Source organism: Lytechinus pictus, chromosome 13, assembly GCF_037042905.1.
Source record: "Lytechinus pictus isolate F3 Inbred chromosome 13, Lp3.0, whole genome shotgun sequence".
Classification (NCBI taxonomy): domain Eukaryota; kingdom Metazoa; phylum Echinodermata; class Echinoidea; order Temnopleuroida; family Toxopneustidae; genus Lytechinus; species Lytechinus pictus.
This window is the reverse complement of record NC_087257.1, coordinates 10,562,779-10,581,531: the sequence shown is the minus strand read 5'-3', so window position 1 is coordinate 10,581,531 and position 18,753 is coordinate 10,562,779. Positions and strand designations below refer to the sequence as shown.

At 37.3% G+C, this 18,753-nt stretch overlaps 1 protein-coding gene across 3 annotated transcripts; it reads left to right on the top strand.

The window, feature by feature from the left end:
- Positions 1–1,583: 1,583 nt before the first annotated feature.
- LOC129275004 (zinc finger protein 37 homolog) lies at positions 1,584–16,996 on the top strand. 3 transcript variants are annotated; one of them, XM_064108630.1, is made up of 4 exons: positions 1,584–1,653; positions 8,157–8,380; positions 12,138–12,340; positions 13,935–16,114. In XM_064108630.1, the coding sequence occupies exons 3-4, from the start codon at positions 12,148–12,150 to the stop codon at positions 15,206–15,208; spliced, it is 1,467 nt and encodes a 488-aa protein (XP_063964700.1). In that variant the 5' UTR covers positions 1,584–1,653; positions 8,157–8,380; positions 12,138–12,147; the 3' UTR covers positions 15,209–16,114. The 3 variants fall into 3 exon arrangements, with proteins under 3 accessions (XP_063964700.1, XP_063964701.1, XP_063964702.1); XM_064108631.1 differs by lacking the exon at positions 1,584–1,653 and having other exon boundaries at positions 8,142–8,380; XM_064108632.1 differs by lacking the exons at positions 1,584–1,653; positions 8,157–8,380 and having other exon boundaries at positions 11,934–12,340; positions 13,935–16,996.
- The last annotated feature ends 1,757 nt before the right edge of the window (positions 16,997–18,753 follow it).

The window sequence follows — 18,753 nt, the reverse complement described above, 5'->3', positions numbered from 1 at the left end:
CACAAGAGTAAAAACAATAAAATGAATGTAATTGTAATCTATACGAGTGAAATATTGTCTAAACACATGATTTCTGGCGAAACATATCATTTCATTTTTCATGCATGAGATAAATGCTGTATTGTAAAATTTAAAATGGCCCCTATGGGCCCTTACAGTATTATCTACAATGTAAATGGGGACAAATACTTTTGAAAGAATTAGGATTTGCCTGACTATGAAATCCATATAATTCTGTTGTATAAAGAAAATATTGTTTGAAAACGTGATTTTTTTAATGAAATATAACATTTCCTCTCCCATAGGTGATAAATACTGTATTTTTACTTTCAAAACGGCCGCACAACCCCCTACAAATTCTGTAATATGCGTATAGGGAAACTAATCATCACCAAAATGAGAACCAAAAACGCACGTAACTATGTGATGTATAGGTAAAATTTGGTCTTGAACATGATTTCTGACTAAATACATCACATAATGGTTGAGAAGGTAATAAAGGCATTACTTTGAAATTCAAAATTGCTGCCATAGCTAGATATTTTGATAATTTTGACAAATTTTTTACTATGAAAATGGCTTAATTTTGATGTAAGTGTTAAGTATTGTCTAAACCCAATGGATTTCTAACGAAATATATCATAGCTTGTGTCATAAAGGTGATGAATGCAGCCTTTTAAAAATTAAAAATGGCCGCCATAGTCCCTTATCTTAATATGTAAAATTTGAATGGGGAAAGATAATTTCCACAAAGAAACATATTGCAGCCATTTTGAAATTTAAATATAGCATTTATCACCTAAATAACATAAGAAATGATCTATTTGGTTACAAAATCATATTTTCAGACGATATTTCACTCATACATGCAACACCATTTAGTCAAGCAAAGCCAAATTCTGTTTAAATTATATGTTCCCATTCACAAAGTACATAATAGGCCTACCGTTAGGGCCTGTAGCGGCCAGTTTGACTTTCAAAATACATTATTTATCACCTACCTGGCAGAATGAATGATATATCTTGTTAGGAATTATGTTTTCAGACAATATTTTACTCTTAAATCACAATTATATGCATGTTATGGTGCTGACTCATGTGAAAATTGGTTTCCCAGATCGATTGCACATAATACAGTCAATGTCTTTTGGCGGCCATTTTGAAAGTTAAAATACAATATTTAACACAAATATGAAACCCGAATAATATATTTCGTTGCAAATTATATTTGAAGACAGTATTCCACTAATTTACCACAAAAAAATACGTTTTAGTGCCTCACCTTGTGATTGTTTTTGTCCTCTCTCACATCGTAGATCATTATTTTAGGGCCTTTGGCGGTCATATTAAATATCAAAATACAGGGTTTATCACATACATGGCATGTTAAATAATAAATTTCGTTAACAATAACCCTCCAGATCCTCGGCATTGACCTCGAGTGTGAATATGATATGGTCAATGCAACTCTGAATTCTGTCCAATACGGCAACGCTGTCTAACAGGGCGCCATCTCACGAAGCAAGTGAGACTATGATTAGCCAATGGAGCCAGATTTCGATTTTTTTTTCTTACACCAGTATGATTATTTAGTTGTCATTGGACACTACCGCTACTTAGAGAAGTTTATGCCATATCTCTTCGCCAATCAAGGTAAATCGGCATTCATTAATGACATTTCTTTTACTTGTTTTACGACGGTTTAAGCAAATTGTCAATTATTCTTGATACGAATTTTCCAATATAATAGTTTCAAAGTTGTTATCTAATTCTTATATCACATTGATTGGAAAACATAAAAATTGCTCTCAGGTCGATCCTGTAAATTTTCCTTTATTAAATCCTACCATGCTCTTGCCATGCAGTATTTCATTTCTTTTTGCGCACCGTCCGCTTCTACCAATTTGCCGCGGTCCTCGATCTGCCCCCCCCCCCGCATTTTATAGCGCTGTACTAAAATTTAACAGAACTAAGAAACGATTTAAATTTCTTATTTTATTTTCAATTTCGATGAAATGCCGTAAATGTGCCTATGTGATTTTGTTTCCCTTCTTATTCATATCAACTTCTTAATACGGATTGGATTTAAATGGACATGCATAAATATGTATGCTATTCGAATGCTACATAATTTAATTAAACCTTACCCGCGGGACCCTACCATGCATGCTTACCGTACCCGCAAAGCCATGCATCTGATGAATGTACACCCTATCTGTACAGTCGTTCTTTATTATACAGCATTGTGCATAACGGTTTGTCCATTGTGCAAACTACTAATTAGCCTGCTCCGTATTTGCTAATTGCCATTTCCTGAACATACTGATGGAGAGTGTATACTAGCTTTACAATGTGAAATTAATTGAGGACGAGTTCAATTAAGGGACATATACACGGATGCAACATACATAGAGATGGTGCGTTAAGGAATGAAACAAAAATGATATCATTCGGCTAGTATTAATCATTGGCGGCGGAAGCCAAAAATTTTAGGGGGACAACAAAAAAAATTTTGACAAGCAAAAAAAAAAAAAAAAAAAAAAAAAAAGGTCATCAACTAAAAATTTAAGGGGGGACCGTACCCCCACCTAAAATTTAGGGGGGGGGAGGGCACGTCCCTTAATTGAACTCGTCCTCAATTAATTTCACATTGTAAAGCTAGTATACACTCTCCATCAGTATGTACAGGAAATGGCAATTAGCAAATACGGAGCTGGCTAATTAGTAGTTTGCACAATGGACAAACCGTTATGCACAATGCTGTATTATAAAGAACGACCGCATGGCTATTTATGTTTATTAACAGAAGTAAAACTATATAGTGTAAAGATCGAGCCAATGAGGGGCTGCGGAACTGTCGAGGGGGAGTGGGGCTATACAGAGCCAAAAGTGACCAATTGCGTTAACAAGAACAGATTCTCAATATCAATGAATAGGATTATGAATTAACATTCAAGTCACCATGCAAGAATAAGTAATTCCATATTTGTGTTATTTGCCTTTTTCAAAGTGCTTTAATTTTCTCAAAATAAGCTGCATTTGTGCCTGGAGGTCTATATATACAACAGATTAGTAATTTTGCTAATTTCAGGCCTTAATTTCTAGTCAGATTACTTCTAAAGAACTGTCACTAAGATCATCTCTTTCGATGTATGTTAGGGTACTCTTTACATAGATACACGGACACCGCCGCCTCGACGGTCATCATCTATCACGTAGAGGGAGTATCCTTGAATTTTCACAATTTCACTAGTAATATTCTTGTTCAACCATGTCTCTGATAGACATAATACATCAATATCCATAGTTTTCAAATTAAAATTGATTTCATCTAGTTTATCAAACAAACTGCGAATTGAAATGCGCTACTTTCAAGTTTTTAGAGTCTCGAGTGTTTATTGTTTTTTCTTAAGTTGTTTAATTGGAAAGTGTTTGTTCTGCGCATCTTTATCGGCACAGCCTTCCTGGCCAGATTTTTAGTAATAGTTGTAGTTTATATTCTTGCAGAATTCACGTTTGTGACCAAGCTCATTACAAAGGTAGCACTTGATTTTTTTTATCCGGAGTGGCAGTTTGGGTACTTGTGATTTGTTTCTCCGCAATAAAAGCATCCAGAGTAGTTAAGGAAGGAGGTAACATGCGCATAACTCATTTTGTGATTCCATATACTGTAGTTTAGGTTAATTTGATACATCTATGGCAAGTTGCAGATGTGGGTTCTGCATTGTCATGGAGATGGGATGCTGGGATGATGATAAGGGATGTCTGGAAGCATATACTAGGCGGAAGATAAAGTTTTACGATTCTCGTGCCTTGTTAATTATCGTCTGAGATCGTCTGGAAGATTCGCAATTTCGATCACCATCTGGTTTATTATATTATATAGGCCTATCTCTTTCAGGTCTGAGTTGTATGCCATCATTGCAAAAATGCTGATGCTTATGATGATGGAACTAATCGACATTGCATCTACTGAAGTGCATTCACCTTGGACTTAAAGGGCCAGTTACTCTATTTTCTTTTCAGTAGAAATCGAGTCAGTCGCTGTCAGATTATTTGATCCAACATGTATGATGACCTCTTTATGCAGGGTCTTTTCAAGGAGATATCACCTATCTCCTTGGTCTTTTCAACCATATTCTTTGTTGGTTCAAACAAATCTTCTATTTTGCACCTGGAAGGGTCTTACAATTAATTATCTTTGTTGGGGACATCGTAGATGGATTAAGAGGCTTTATCATTGAATCTCCTATTGTGAGAACATCACATTGTTGTAGCTTCCTTCTTTCATTCTCAACTGTCTTTGCTAGCATATGAAGTCAATTTCTTTCTTCAGCCTGTAATCTGCCAATTGCTCGCAAGATCTCTTTACAATGGCGATTGTTTCTTCTACTTCATCATCAGTGTTATCAAGCAGTAGAGTATCGTATCTGTTGTTTACTTCGACGTTCGGGACAGTGACCTCCATGGAATGAGATGGGCTTTCATTCAGTTGATTAATGTTGCTTTAATTGTGTAGGTGAGGTTAATGACTCTACCGATGACGACATCTGGTCTTTCATCTGAATCAATTGCTTAGAAACATACTCTCTTACAGCCTTATCGGTCCCTTGTGATATTGGTATAGGACTATCAGCAGATATAATGTCGAAAGCCCATGAAATTTGCAAAGTGATAACAAATATTAGAGTTCAGATGAGGGTATAGATCTTGCATATAGGCCATTGAAGATATCCAACTGCCGACAATAAATTAGTTTATAGTAACATATTTGGGCAGTTTATACCGAAAAGAATCATTGCCCGATGACCCAGAGCATTCGTTCATTTTCAGATTTATGATGTAAGTCACTTGATAAAAAGAAGATGATATTGTGTACTATATTAGTTCCATTTTGTTTCGGTACGTACAAATGACTTCAGCTTTACGATGTTATGAGTCCCCTTTATAAGAGGGGAGGTGTTGAAGTAGAACTTACATGTGCATGGGGGAAATGGGACATTTCCCCCTTAGTAATAATAAAAAAATAAAATCAAACGGCAGTCACGGTTTCTAACCTGTCTTTTATCAAACAATTTTATCTTCAGAAGTTTGCACATTTATTAACTTACTAAATAGCATAATATAGGACCTACCATATCTATGTGATATACTTTATTTTACTCACAAGAACGATGAAAAAGCATCTAAGAAGGGATATCAAAAGAAACTCGTTTATAACTTACATGTAGAGCCAGTGGCGTACCGTGGGTCACGGCATTGGGGGGGGGGGGGCACCAGAAAAATTTTGAGTCACTTAGTGAGTGCGCTCAGTTGCCAGGTTTACTGACCTAATAGAGACATTTTAAGGACAGTGCCATAAAACAAATATGTATCCCACTGATTAAATAATGCGAGCGCGAAGCGCGAGCTGAAAATTTTTGATATTCAGACCTAAAAAAGGGACATTATAAGCAAATTTTTGTTATGATGATTCGTACCTGTCTCGCTAAACAAACAATGCGAGCGCGAAGCGCGAGCTGAAATTTGTGTATATATTGACCCCAAACAGGGACATTTTAAGGACTATATTTTAGGAATCCATTAGGAGTATACATATCTCACCAATCACCATAGTCATCTTATTCGAGTACCAAGCGCTTGCTGATTTTGTACATCTAAACACATGAAGCAATTGCACTCATTGTAATCATGATTATCATCCGCATCTCCTTAATCGAGTATTGCAAGGACTTTAGAAGGGAAAATTAAAGAAATTCAGACCTAAAGAGGGGCATTTTAAGGCTTTTTTGTAGGAATGCACTAAGACCATACGTATTTTACTAAGCAAATTGTGTGAGCGCGAAGCGCGAGCTGAAAATTGTTGGTATTCAGATCAGAAAAAGGGACATTTTAAGGACTGATTTTAGGAATTCATGAAGAGCAGACACATCTCACCAATCCACTGATGCAAACGTAAGCACGGACAAGAAATGTTTAATATTAAGACCTTATAATGGGGCGATCACTTTAAGTAGTCATGAAAACGAAGCATAATTATGTCACTATATAAAACAATAATAACTCGAAGTGCGAGAAATATATTTGGCTTATATTGACTTGAAATTGGGAGGTTTGAGTACAACAGGATGATAAATCTCGTTAAACAGACAATGCGAGCACCAGGAACAATGAAGACATAGGCCCTGAGCAAATTATGTTTCATATAAAGTAATGAAAAAAAAAGTTTCTTATGTAATATAACAAAACATAATTATAATATAACATTTTAATGAACAATAATTTCTTCTTTCCCACTACGTTTCTCTTCCTTTCTCCCTCTTTTTCTCCTTTCCCCCCCCCCCCTTTTTTTTTTTTTTGGCCAGCCGATAGGGGGGGGGGGGGAGCACGTGCCCCCCCATGCCCCCCGTAGTTACGCCACTGTGTATATAGAGCTGTAGAGGATACTGATAAACCTGTTTAGAGCTATGTCTGTATATTATATAGGTACACCTTTTTTTTTTTTACTAATGATGTAACCGGCTTGCTGATTGGCTGATTTTTTTTTTTCAAGTTACAAGAGTGTCTCATTTCTCCCCATGTCCCATTCAGTTTCTCCCCGGTCTCCCCCTATTCCTAAACAGTTAAATGATACATTAATACATTTATTGCCGGTCTCACATAGGCCTTTATAGGCATATACTATACATTCTTATATCGGAATGATGCCAGTTGAGAGTCATATGACTCTGCTTCAAGTCAAAGTGACTCGTCTCCCCCATGCCACTTTGACTCAGTGATTTTCAACCCGATGTCACGCCCTTCCGAACCAATTCGGAATAATTCTCTAACTCGAATAGAGTGTAATAAGCGCCCAGTTCGTAGTTCCACTCTGCGCATGATCAGAAGATTCTGCGCATGATCAGAGGAAGGTCATTTGTACTAAAGTGACATGGTGGTTTAAAATTTAATGAGATAAGCAGCAAATTCGATGTCTTGATTATTCATATATTCTTTTGAATTGTGTTTTTCATTCACATCCACAAAAAAATGCGTCCACGAATGACTGGTATATTTCACAGTTTGCCAAGTACATTGTACAACATCCTCTAGTATGCATTCAAAGTAGAAATGCAACAAATAACTTCATAGAGTGTTCATTTATGTGCTATTCTAGTCACCTGGTCTATTCATTTTCTTCATCCCGCTATGTAAGGCATGCATACGTAATATCTTGCTTTTAAATCTACCTATCTTAATGAAATAAATGAAAGGTCATTTGACCAAAATTATCCCAGAAGTAACTACGAACTGGTCTATTGATACTGCCACCTGCGTTTGCAGGGCAGATCAAGAAGTTTCCATAAGGGGGTCAAAGTTCTTCAGAAAATTTGACGAGAAATAAGGTCCTCACCTGCGTATACGTATGCTCGATATTTTTCACTACAAATGTTTTTTCATGCCGTGGGAGGGGGGGGGGGGCCGTGAATCCGCCTAGCATAATTGTACTAGATTTAGATTACATGTACATGTCGGCAGTATTGTACCTAGGATTTTCCACTGGGGGGGGGGGGGGCAAAACCGTCCGCCAAAAAATTGACAAGCAAAAAAAAGGTCTTCAAGCTCGTCGGGGGGGGGGGGGCAAAAAGCTCTTCAAGCTCGTCAGTTGGGGGGGGGCAAAAATGTCTTCAAGCTCATCAGGGGGGCAGGGATACGTCCTTTGCATGGGTTGTGACTCGTCAGGGGGGCAGACTGCCGCCCTGTCCCCCCCCCCCCCGTAGGTACGCAAGGGCATGTCGGTCCATTAGGTGTATATACACTCGTTGGCTGGAAACTGGAAGCAAAAAAAAGAGGTAATCACCCAAAATGTAAGGTCATTTTATCTAATAAAAAATTGACAAGCAAAAAAAGGTTTTCACTTAAATGTGTTATGCGCTATACAAGAACTATTATTATTTCTATTACTATTATGTATTTTTCTCCATCATAAAATACCAAAAATAGTAAGGGGGACATTTGATATTGTGTCCCCCTACTATTTTTGGTATAGGGGACGCGTCCCCCCTGGTCCCCCTGGGATTTCCGCCCATGTAAGTCGGTGTGTATAGACAGGAAGTCTTCTATAATTAGTAGAGGACAAAAAAAATGCAATATCCTCGTCCTTTATCTGCTTACAGGCATTGTCTACTAGTACTACTATACTGTACTTGCGGAGTCCTGTTATGTTCTGCCATATTATTGATGGATCCGTTTTGGCGCTCTTTCTTTTCAACTTCGATGGGCCCATAAATATACGCGTACAGAGGGACACGATGCTGCTCAATTGCCGCGAGCTATGTACTTGAACACGTAAGGTTCATCGTTATCGAGACACCTGAATTCAAGCAAGGACCGACAAAATGTGAGTGTACTATTTCATACAGTTTTTAAGCGCAAAAGTAGAAAGATAAAACAAGGAAAAAAATACGCGCAAATTATAGACACAAGCAAAATCCATCGTATCGAAGACAGATCATTAAAATGCGCGCAAAATGATCGGATTGATGGGGACACCCTAAAAAACTGAATTTTTGTAAGAATATAATTTTTCTTTGGTCGGCTCTGGTACAAAAAAACATAGTGGTAATAAAATTTGAGAAAATGGTGTGGTGTCCTATTTACATATCATTCAATCATTGCAATTCATTTAATCAACTTGATTAATTCGAAACTGGGGCCTGTTGCATGACGAGATGAGCGATACGTAGGAACGTCCTAGGACCATTCTTCCGAGATAGGAAGCTTGGCGACAAATCAGCGCTTTCCGTTTCACGAAGGCAACTTTGTCTTTCAAGTCCGCGACATCGTTTGATATCGATAGTATCGGAAAAATATTTAGTCTTCATCGTCACCTGAACCTTTTATTTCGGAATGACGACTTTTCATAAAATCATATATTTCAATAAAAGGGGATCAAATAATGTTTTATTTATTACTGATTGTAGAATTGATGTATGGAGCGTACTTTATGAGGTAAAAAGAGAAAAAACTTTCAAGATTCACAAACATAACTGGATAAAATCGAAATTTTCATTATTTCCCTTATATAGAACACGGTGTCCTTTTAGAGACACCTTTCATTGACATTTCAACGAAAGAGACCCTTGTCCGACATAAAAATTGATTTAACTAAGTAATTTCGACATTTTATTAGTTCAATATACTGATTTTTTTAGAATACATATATATAATGATAATTTTGCAAATTATGCGTTAATATGTTATCTGTTGAGGTAAAAATAGGGTTTGAATGAATGGAGTAAACAAAATCAACAGTGTCTGATTGTATGAGACTAAAAAGGAAAATATGAGAGGCTGCATGTGAAAAATCTAATTTATTTATTTTATTTGTCAGATATAACGCAAGAAATACAAATGTGAGTGTTTAGAGTATTTAAACATACCTCAGTTGCATGATGAGTAACCGAAGACAAGGAAAACATGAAAATTGCTGCAAACATGTCCAAGTGGATAAAGTAGTGTTTCAATCCGCAATGGAAAAAATACTATTTACAGAAATAATGCTAAATATTACAATGATCATAAACGTTGGTCATCTTTAAAGTTGATTACTTAATTTATGGAAGCTTATATAAGAATATAAGGTTTAAGAATATAAAAAATATATATTTAACATTTCAAAGTTGAGGAGTAGCGACTACGTTATTGCTTTAACATTACATAGGGGCCGAAAGGGGCCTACCCTACGATTTAAAATGCACCTCTCAGTCGTATGGACTTTCCATATTTTTTTCTTTCATGAACTAGCTTATCTTCATTTGTAATAATTGTGATGGATTCGTAAGCTGCAGCTATAGGCCTAATCTGTATCTTAAATTCCATTAGCTATTTTGTTACTGCAGATTTTTTGTTTTGTTTCACTGTTTCACATCTCAAGCTAGCCCAAATCCGACAATTAATTTTCATTGATTAAAATTAATCTCAGCAAAAAAAAAAAATGAAAATGAAATAAATGAATGATTTTTCATGTTTAACATTTTAGTTAGGTATCGTGTTTTTTTTTGCTGAACGTTATAAACACGTTTTTTACTTTACATAATTTCTTTTAAAGAAATTTATTTTATGTTGTTTAATTATCTATAATGAGAAAGCATGAGGGGTCAGAGAGATAGTGCCGCCGCATTCAATATTAAAAAAAAAATTAATGGAAATGGTGTGGGGATAGGACGGAGATTAAAGAAAACATATTAAAAAAATATTTGGGCCTACATTACCCCCGGACATAATGCCCGGAGAAGTTAAAATGACATCTGTTTTTGGTCGTCTTGCCGTGCAAAAAGACGACCTGAAATTGATGACAACTAGCCCCCATATAAAAAATAAATTGGCGCCATCCCAGATAAAATGCATCAGTGTGCAACCCCAAAAAATGTTTAAAGGTGATATGTCAGTGTGGCTTGCCGTAAACGCATTTTATCTCAATGCCGACGGTGGCGGGCGGTGTGCAAAGAAGATCATGCCTACGTAGGACATGTCTGGAGGTGTCTTTCCAAGGACCATTCTTCGTATCGCCCAAATCGGCTTTGTGAAACAGTTGAGCGATATCTCGTTCTTACGTAGAATGGTTCTACGAAAGACCCTTTCATGCAACAGGCCCCTGGTATATATCATAACCTTGTTCATTGAATGAGTGGTATATACTGCATTTAGCTGGGCTTTCGAAAATCACCTGAGCAGAAAATCGATAGGCCTATTATGTACCGCATGGAAGGTCAAAGCCAAGTGGAATGTTAGGAATACCCACTTGTTCACTGCAACCATCCTGTCTGTGGGGAATCTACAGGTAGGACTATGGTATGCCAATGATGTACATAGCGCACACTTTAAAAAATCATTAAAATATCACTTTTGTGACCAAAATTACTAATTTCCATACAGTTGCAATTTATTTTTCATTAGTAACTTGGGAATAATTTTTGTATTCACCAGAGCGCTCAAAAACTTGAATTTTGGGCATATTTTTGTGTACGCCCTCTATTGGTGGAAAGTAATAATATGGCAAGAAAAATTTCATTTTTCAATCTCTATTTTTAATTAAGAAAAAGTAATTTAAAGAATCAAATTTACATAAGAGCCAATTTATATGATTAATAGCTGTAATGGAAACTGACATTGTAAGAAAAACAAGCATTTGTCCCATGGAAAAAGAGAAAATAAGCCAAAATTGCCACCCTTATATTTTGCCACACATGGAGATGTAACTGAGAACAAGGTTATATCATAACCTTGTTCATTGAATGAGTGGGAATACCCATATTGTTATGATTCAGAACCCTGCTATATTCGTTTGGCATAACTCAATTCATAACAAAATAAAGAAAATAAGAAAAATCTTATATCAAAGCCTACTCGATCCCCGCTTCTGTTAAAGTTATTTGATTGGAAGTTTGAATCTAATGCTAGCTCATTATGTTTATTTAGAGCATCGTCCTCTCTAAAAGTATTTTGACATCGGTTATCTGTTAGGAACCGGTTAAGTCGACGTCATTGGACCAACAAATCTCTTCACGAAAATCTGAATTCCTATTACGGGTGTGTGTATGAGTTACCTCGATACATTTTGCTTACTAGTAGTGAACAGCTGCTTTTTTTTTGGGGGGGGGGGGGGCGGATCCCAGACGCAGTCACCATTGTACCCCTGGGAGAAAATACTTCATTTGTTTTTACCAAATATAATGGAAAATAATAGACCCAGCTGAATGGAAAGCAGATTTGAGGATTACAGGCACGACGGCCACAATTCGCTTTATCATGTGTTCTTTGTTCTCTATTAGTATAGGCCTGCTGTGTTTTTGGTGGCCTAATAATGTCCCATTTACGTTGGTGCGTGCGCATGTGCATACTCGACTTGTACTTTATATATAATCTGTGCAATTTACTCTGAACTATAGTTTATCTCCATGTGTGTATAAGCGAAGTGGTATACCACCACACTATCTCGATCATGATTTTGATCACATAGTGACGAGATTTGATTTACCCTGAACTGACATGAATTTAGATCCAGCCCATTGTTTTCGCCATCATCGGTATACCTACTACATCTGTCTTCTTCCGAAGTGAACATGTTCTTATGAAGTACTTTTTATTTCTAATAGAATCTCCAACATGAACTACATTAGCAGAGCAGCGGCCTCGGCTGGGCTACCCCGACCATCCGAAGAAGTCGGCTACTTGATCTACTGTCCAACAATGGCAGAATTGGAAGACACGTGTATGAAGGAATTGGACCCTGAAAACGACTTCGAGAAAGATGATAAACTTCACTTGCAGACTATCATTGCACGATCAAGAGTTAAAGGTAATTAAATAGTGTTTTCTGTTAAGCAGCAGCGATTGAATTGAACTAAAAATTGCTAAAATTATAAAAATGTGCTAAAATTGAACTCATTAAAGTTTATCTTTGATAAAAAAAAACACAGATATTGTACATGGCATTATTATGGTTAGTCGAGTCTCGTAGTGCGTGTAGGCTTCGTACTTTCATTATACCCGAACTTTATATATTTGCCAAAAAGGTTCACTTATATATGCAGTTAAAATAGATAATTATGATAATGCCCGTAATTGATGTAGCTATATCATAATATGATATCCCGATGGTCAATCGAACAACACAGAATTTATACGAATATTAGTAGAATGGAGATAGGATAAACAGCTTAATGTCTATAAAACGATTGAGTTGTTTTTATTGAGAGATGAAAAATAGGCAACTCTTGCTCGAAATAATATTATTTGAGTTCCATCGATTGAGAGAGACAGACGGGAGAGAGAGAGAGGGAGAGAGAGGGGGGGGGGGGGAGAGAGTCGATGCTCCCAGGGGAAAAGCACATCTAGGGGAAGGGTAGAACTGAAACTGAGTCGCGTGTCGTCGCATTGCCCTGGGCCATGTAGGCCGAAACAAGTTAGAAGTACAGTGAGTTAAGTAATAGAGCGCATCAGATTAAAAAAAAATACAAAAGAAAGGCAAAACAAAAACATTAAAAAATAAACAGGAAACAATGCTATATGCGTCCTAAGTTCCATAACTGTCATCCCCAATGAGTCGGGCTATCGAAAAAAAGTCTTCATTTGATTTCTTATACTGGAATATGATTTGTTGTCCTTTTGCGTTTTACATCCAATTCGCAAAGTATAGTGAGAGGGGAATTAATTGATATTGATCTGGATTTAGTTTTCTTAGTTTTTATATTTATTTCTCTCTTTGGTTATTTGTTGTTTTGCTTTAAGCTCGTCAACCCCTTTTTCGGGGGGGGGGGGGGCAGGGACATGCGAGGTACTATATGAAAATAAAATCGTATATGAAAGGAATATGTACCCTTAGCGAAGTTAGCGTTAACCAGTGGGCATATTAGATAACCAGTTTGCTCTAATATCTATCAAACTTATGCCTTATCAAACTGAAATTTTTAGACTCTTGCGTTCTATGGGTCCTTCAAGTTCCGTAGGCTTGAGTTCTCAATTAAGCCATAATGGAGATTTCGCTCAGCTAATTCAAGAACACAGTAATGTATTGAAAATGCCCATTAAATGACAATGAACAGCTGGGAGGTGTTTGTAAAAAATTGGTGAAATGGAACAGCATTGTCATATCCTAGGTTTCGGTGGTGACGAAATGTTGCAAATAATTATGTCGGTTATCCGGAGTTCTGGACGAAACTGCTTTTTTGATTCACTAATCTTCGACAACGACTTCTTTTATGTTCATTATCAAAAAGGCATTTGACAATACATTTTATATGTTCTTGAATCCGTTGCGCTTCGTGGAGCGAAAAACCCTAGTATTGTTTTGGAAGACGGTTGACTGTTGCTCTCCCTAGAAACTAAATTATTTGTTTTTAAAAGCATTAATTCTTATTTCCTGTGTTTTGTTAAAACGTTTCTTTCGGCAGATGAATTTGCAACCATAAGACAGAGCATGACATCGATAGCAGGGGAGTTACCCTTGGAAGGGGCATCATCCAGCCACCAAGGTCACCATGAAGCAAACCGTGTTTTAAGAGCAGAGGGTTGTATTAACGCGGTCCGTCCATCAAGTTCACCTCAACATCTGAGTAGTAACATATTGAATCAAAACTCGTCACATCTTGGGGATAGTACCAAGGTCAGTCCATCATGTTCATCCCAACAACTAGGTAGTAACATCGTGAATCATTCAAGCTCGTCTCAGCATGGAGGTAGTATCAACGCGGTCCGTCCACCAAGTTCGCTTCAACATCTGAGTAGTATAGTGAATCATTTAAACTCGTCACATCTTGGGGATAGTACCAAGTTCAGTACATCAAGTTCAACCCAACAACTAGGTAGTAACATCGTGAATCATTCAAACTCGTCTCAAAATGGAGGTATTAACACGTTCAGTCCATCAAGTTCACCTCAACATCTAAGAAGTGACTTGGTGAATCATTCAAGCTCGTCTGAACATATAGACAGTAAGGGAACAGTGCGTACCAGTGAGAGTGCGATGGAGAATGTTCGGAAGTGTTCCTTTTGCAACAAGGAATTCAAATACCGTGTTCACCTTGAGCGCCACTTACGAACCCACACCGGGGAGAAACCTTTCAAATGTTCACTCTGCGATAAGACGTTCGGGCAGAAGGAGAGTCTTAAGAGTCATTTCGTAACGCACACGGGAGAAAAATTGCACAAGTGTGGCATTTGTGAGAAGCGGTTCCCACAGGCGACAGGTCTTCATTACCACATGAAAGTTCACAATGGAGAGCGCCACCACGAGTGTCCTGTCTGCAAGAAGAAGTTCATTGACAGAAGAGGAGTCAAAAGACACATGATAACGCACACTGGGGAGAAACCCGTTGAATGTTCTATATGTCAGAAACGGTTCACGCAAAGACATGCTCTTACAACGCACATGCGGCATCACACAGGAGAAAGACCTTTTGAATGCTCGGTTTGCCAGAAGAGATTTATGGCGAAGGTGCATCTCACCTCGCATATGCGCTCTCACACCGGTGAAAAGCCGTTCAAATGTTCCGTGTGTGATAAACATTTTCCACATCCTGGTAATGTTTCTGTTCACATGCGAACACACACAGGTGAACGGCCATACGAATGTAAAGTATGCAAGAAAAGGTTTACACAGAGTTGTACTCTTTCAAGGCATTTGAAAACTCACCAAAATGAAGAGGAGGAAACTAAATCAGATTAACTAGAACTGAATTTAATAATAATGTAGTTTTATATAGCACATTTTATACCTGTAAGGTTTCGCTTTACAGAAATAAAATTATACAAATATAAATTAGAACAGTGTAAAAACGCTTAAATAACATCAATTAATCAATTGGCTAAATTATACTTCATTAAAAAGACACGTCTTAAGTTCTGATTTAAATTCAGGCAGCCACCAGCTAGGGTGTTTCATGAAAGTTATAAAAACTGACTCATTGTCAGTGCTGACAATATCAGTGAAATCCTTGGTTTTGATTGGCTGACAGGCACTGGCCTCTCACTGTTACCATAGTAACTATCGGAGAAATACAACATGTCAGTAACGACTTTTATGAAACGTCCGCAGTATTCTTGGCCGCGCCGACCGTAATAATCCGTTCGAATAATGAGAACTAAAAAATTTTATTATGTGTATTTACAACAGGTCATATAATTCCATTATTCAAGAAAACATTCGTGTAAATGCAGATAGAATAACTATGGAAGCTAATTTTCAGTATTTTAGCTGTAAGATAAACGAATGTTTAAGTTTTGTAATTGGTTTCGATATTTTTATTTTTATTTGTAATCCCATCACCCAAATGACACACTTCTCGAATACCCCAAAACGGACCAACCGTCTCGTCGGAATAGGTTCGGATACACGTAGAATAAGCATATTCCCGATGTTTATTTGAAAGATTGCTTAATTGTAGTTTAATGAAGAATCACGGAATATATTCACTTTACACATAATAGAGATTAACGCTTGACGATCGATGCACGACGAATTAACGAACATAGAAAATGTATTGCCAAATTTCCTTCATGACAAACGACATTAATCAAGAATTTTCTGTCGAAAATGTATGAATTAAAACAGTAGTTTTGTCTTAACCCTGGACAAGCGACATGTTTGTAATTTTTCGTCAGCGTCGAAACTTAGAACGGAACCTGCCCTTCCGATTTTCAAATTTCCGACAAAGCCCTCTCTTAAATCTGTCGTGCGCCACGGAGCAAAAAAGATCCATGTTCCGCGATGTTCTCGATTGTGAATGCATAGACTTTCATTCTATTGTAGTGACTTGACTATATCTATATCTACATCTATATATTCTTTCCTTGTATATATTTTCATTTACATTTCAACATTCTGTATATGTATATAAATTCTTTCTTTTATTTCCAATTTCATATATTCTCACTTGTTCACGCCATGTGCATGTACTACAATACTGTACATTCACAGAACAAGGCAACTCATTTCTTGCCCAAATCTACTTGGCAAACACATTCTTATATTGAGAAACAACCTTTCTTTTGTTCCTAGACTTGGAGCAAATATCCTTTCATTGTTCCTTGTTTATTACAATGAACTTGCAGGTATACAACATCACTACAAGATGCTTGCATGTTTGCTTTTCTCACAGTCTGCTTCTCTCTTCTTTGTTCTTTTCAACTTTGTTTTGCCTCCCTTTTTGGCGCTTATTTCTTTGTCTCATCTTTTCTGATGTTGGTAAAACAACTTGTTTTCTCTACCACATCATCACTCTACTCTCTGCCTTCGTCCTATCCACTCATGCTGACCATCTCATCCAGCTGCTAGTGAGGATTGAATCAAATCTTGTGGAGGATCAACTTATACTTAATTATTTCTCTATCTTTCCCAATTCTTCATACCGTCACTTCCACTCCTTCGAAGTCTATATTCTCTGCATATTTAATGAGCTCATTATTTCGCGAGACATTTTGTGACATCTGTCCCTTTTTCTACTCTATTTGAAATTGTGAAGTGTATATATTTCTATTCATGGGATTTGTGCAATTTATCTGAGCGGCTGGAACCCATTCTATCATCTGGCGAGCAAGAATTAAGGTAGGACCTAACTTTTATATAAATATTAGGAGATCGGCTTTGCCAATTTCCTAAACTATAAACGCATTTGATTATACGCGATTAAGTTGGAACTCGATAAATTAATTCTTGAATTGGTTTTGATTAAATTTACTCTTATGTTGTAATATTTCATAAATAAAATGATCCTTTTTTTAAAAAGAAATATTTTGACGCTTGTTGAATTGATGCTGATCAAGTTTGATGATGCTAGCTATGCCTATATACAATTTTGATAAGTACGGAAGCTAACTTTGATAAGTAAGACTGTGCTTCGGCGCGCCGCCTCGACGGCCATCATTTCTATCGCGACGGTAAAGCTAGGATTATCCTTGAATTTTCACAATTTCACGAGTAATATTATTCTTCAACCATGTTTCTGATACACATTAATTTCCAACGTTTTCAAATGATAATTGATTTCATCTAGTTTATCGAACAGGCTTTATTGTTTTTGTTTGTTTAATTGGAAAGTGTTTCTTCTGCGCATCTAACACAGCCTTCCTGGCCAGATTTTTAGTTGTGGTTTACATCCTTGCAAAATTTACGTTTGTGACCAAGTTCATTACAAAGGTAGCACTTGATTTTTTTCTCCGTATATATATAGAGGCAGTTTTGGTACTTGTGATTTGTTTCTCCGCAATAACAGCATTCAGAGTGGTTATGGGAGGAGGTAACATGCGCAAAACTCATTCTGGGATTCCATAGTTAAGGTTCATTTGATACATTTATGGCTAGTTGCAGGTGTGGGTTCTGCAATGTCATAAAAGTGGTAGGGGTGTACGTGCCGCGGGCGAGACAAAAAACGGGGGCCTTGGAGCGGGCTTATTGTAAAAAGGAGGGTCCTCGGAACGGGCTTCGGAACGGGCTTCGGAACGACAATGTTTGTAAAAACGGGGGTCCTTGGAACGGATCGCCAGCGTGTGAGTTTGTATGCATCCCCAGGGAACGGGCATGCGTGCATGATGCAGCTAGCCCAGCGGCACGGCCGAAGAGTGCGCTCGCGCCGTGACGATGGTCGGACAGCGCTCTCGGCCGCTTTTCACCAAAATTGCAGCTTATTGTAGCAGATCAATGCGACCGGAACGGCGGAACGAAAAATATGCGAAGCTTTGGAGCGGATTTCTTTCTTCCTTTTTTCACGATAAGAAGGAAATGCTATGCCTTGGAGAGGCTTTCTCTGTTCTTTTTCTCAATAAGACAAAAATGCTATGCCTTGGAACGGAAATTTGAGTGTAAAAATGGGGGTCCCCTCCGCGGCACATACCCACTGTGCATTGTATACTGAGGCCCCCCCCCCCCCGGGGGATATATGCCATCATTGCATAGATAGATGCTGGGTTGACTCGGTGCAGTCGTTGTTGATGAAGCCCCATCCATGGGATAAGGCCATTGACTTTAGTCGAGCATTAGTATTTGTTTGTTTAGAAATTCACTTTGATAAGCTCTTCTTTTGATTTTTTTTAAAAGATGTTTTATTGTTTTTCTCTCAAATCAAATTTCATACAATGCAGTTAACAAAGTAACAATTGTAAATAATAATTCAAATAAATTTGATGATGGAACTAATCGATATCGCATCTACAGCATTTACCTTGGACTTGAAGGGCCAGTGACTATATTTTCTTTTTAATAGTAATCGAGTCATT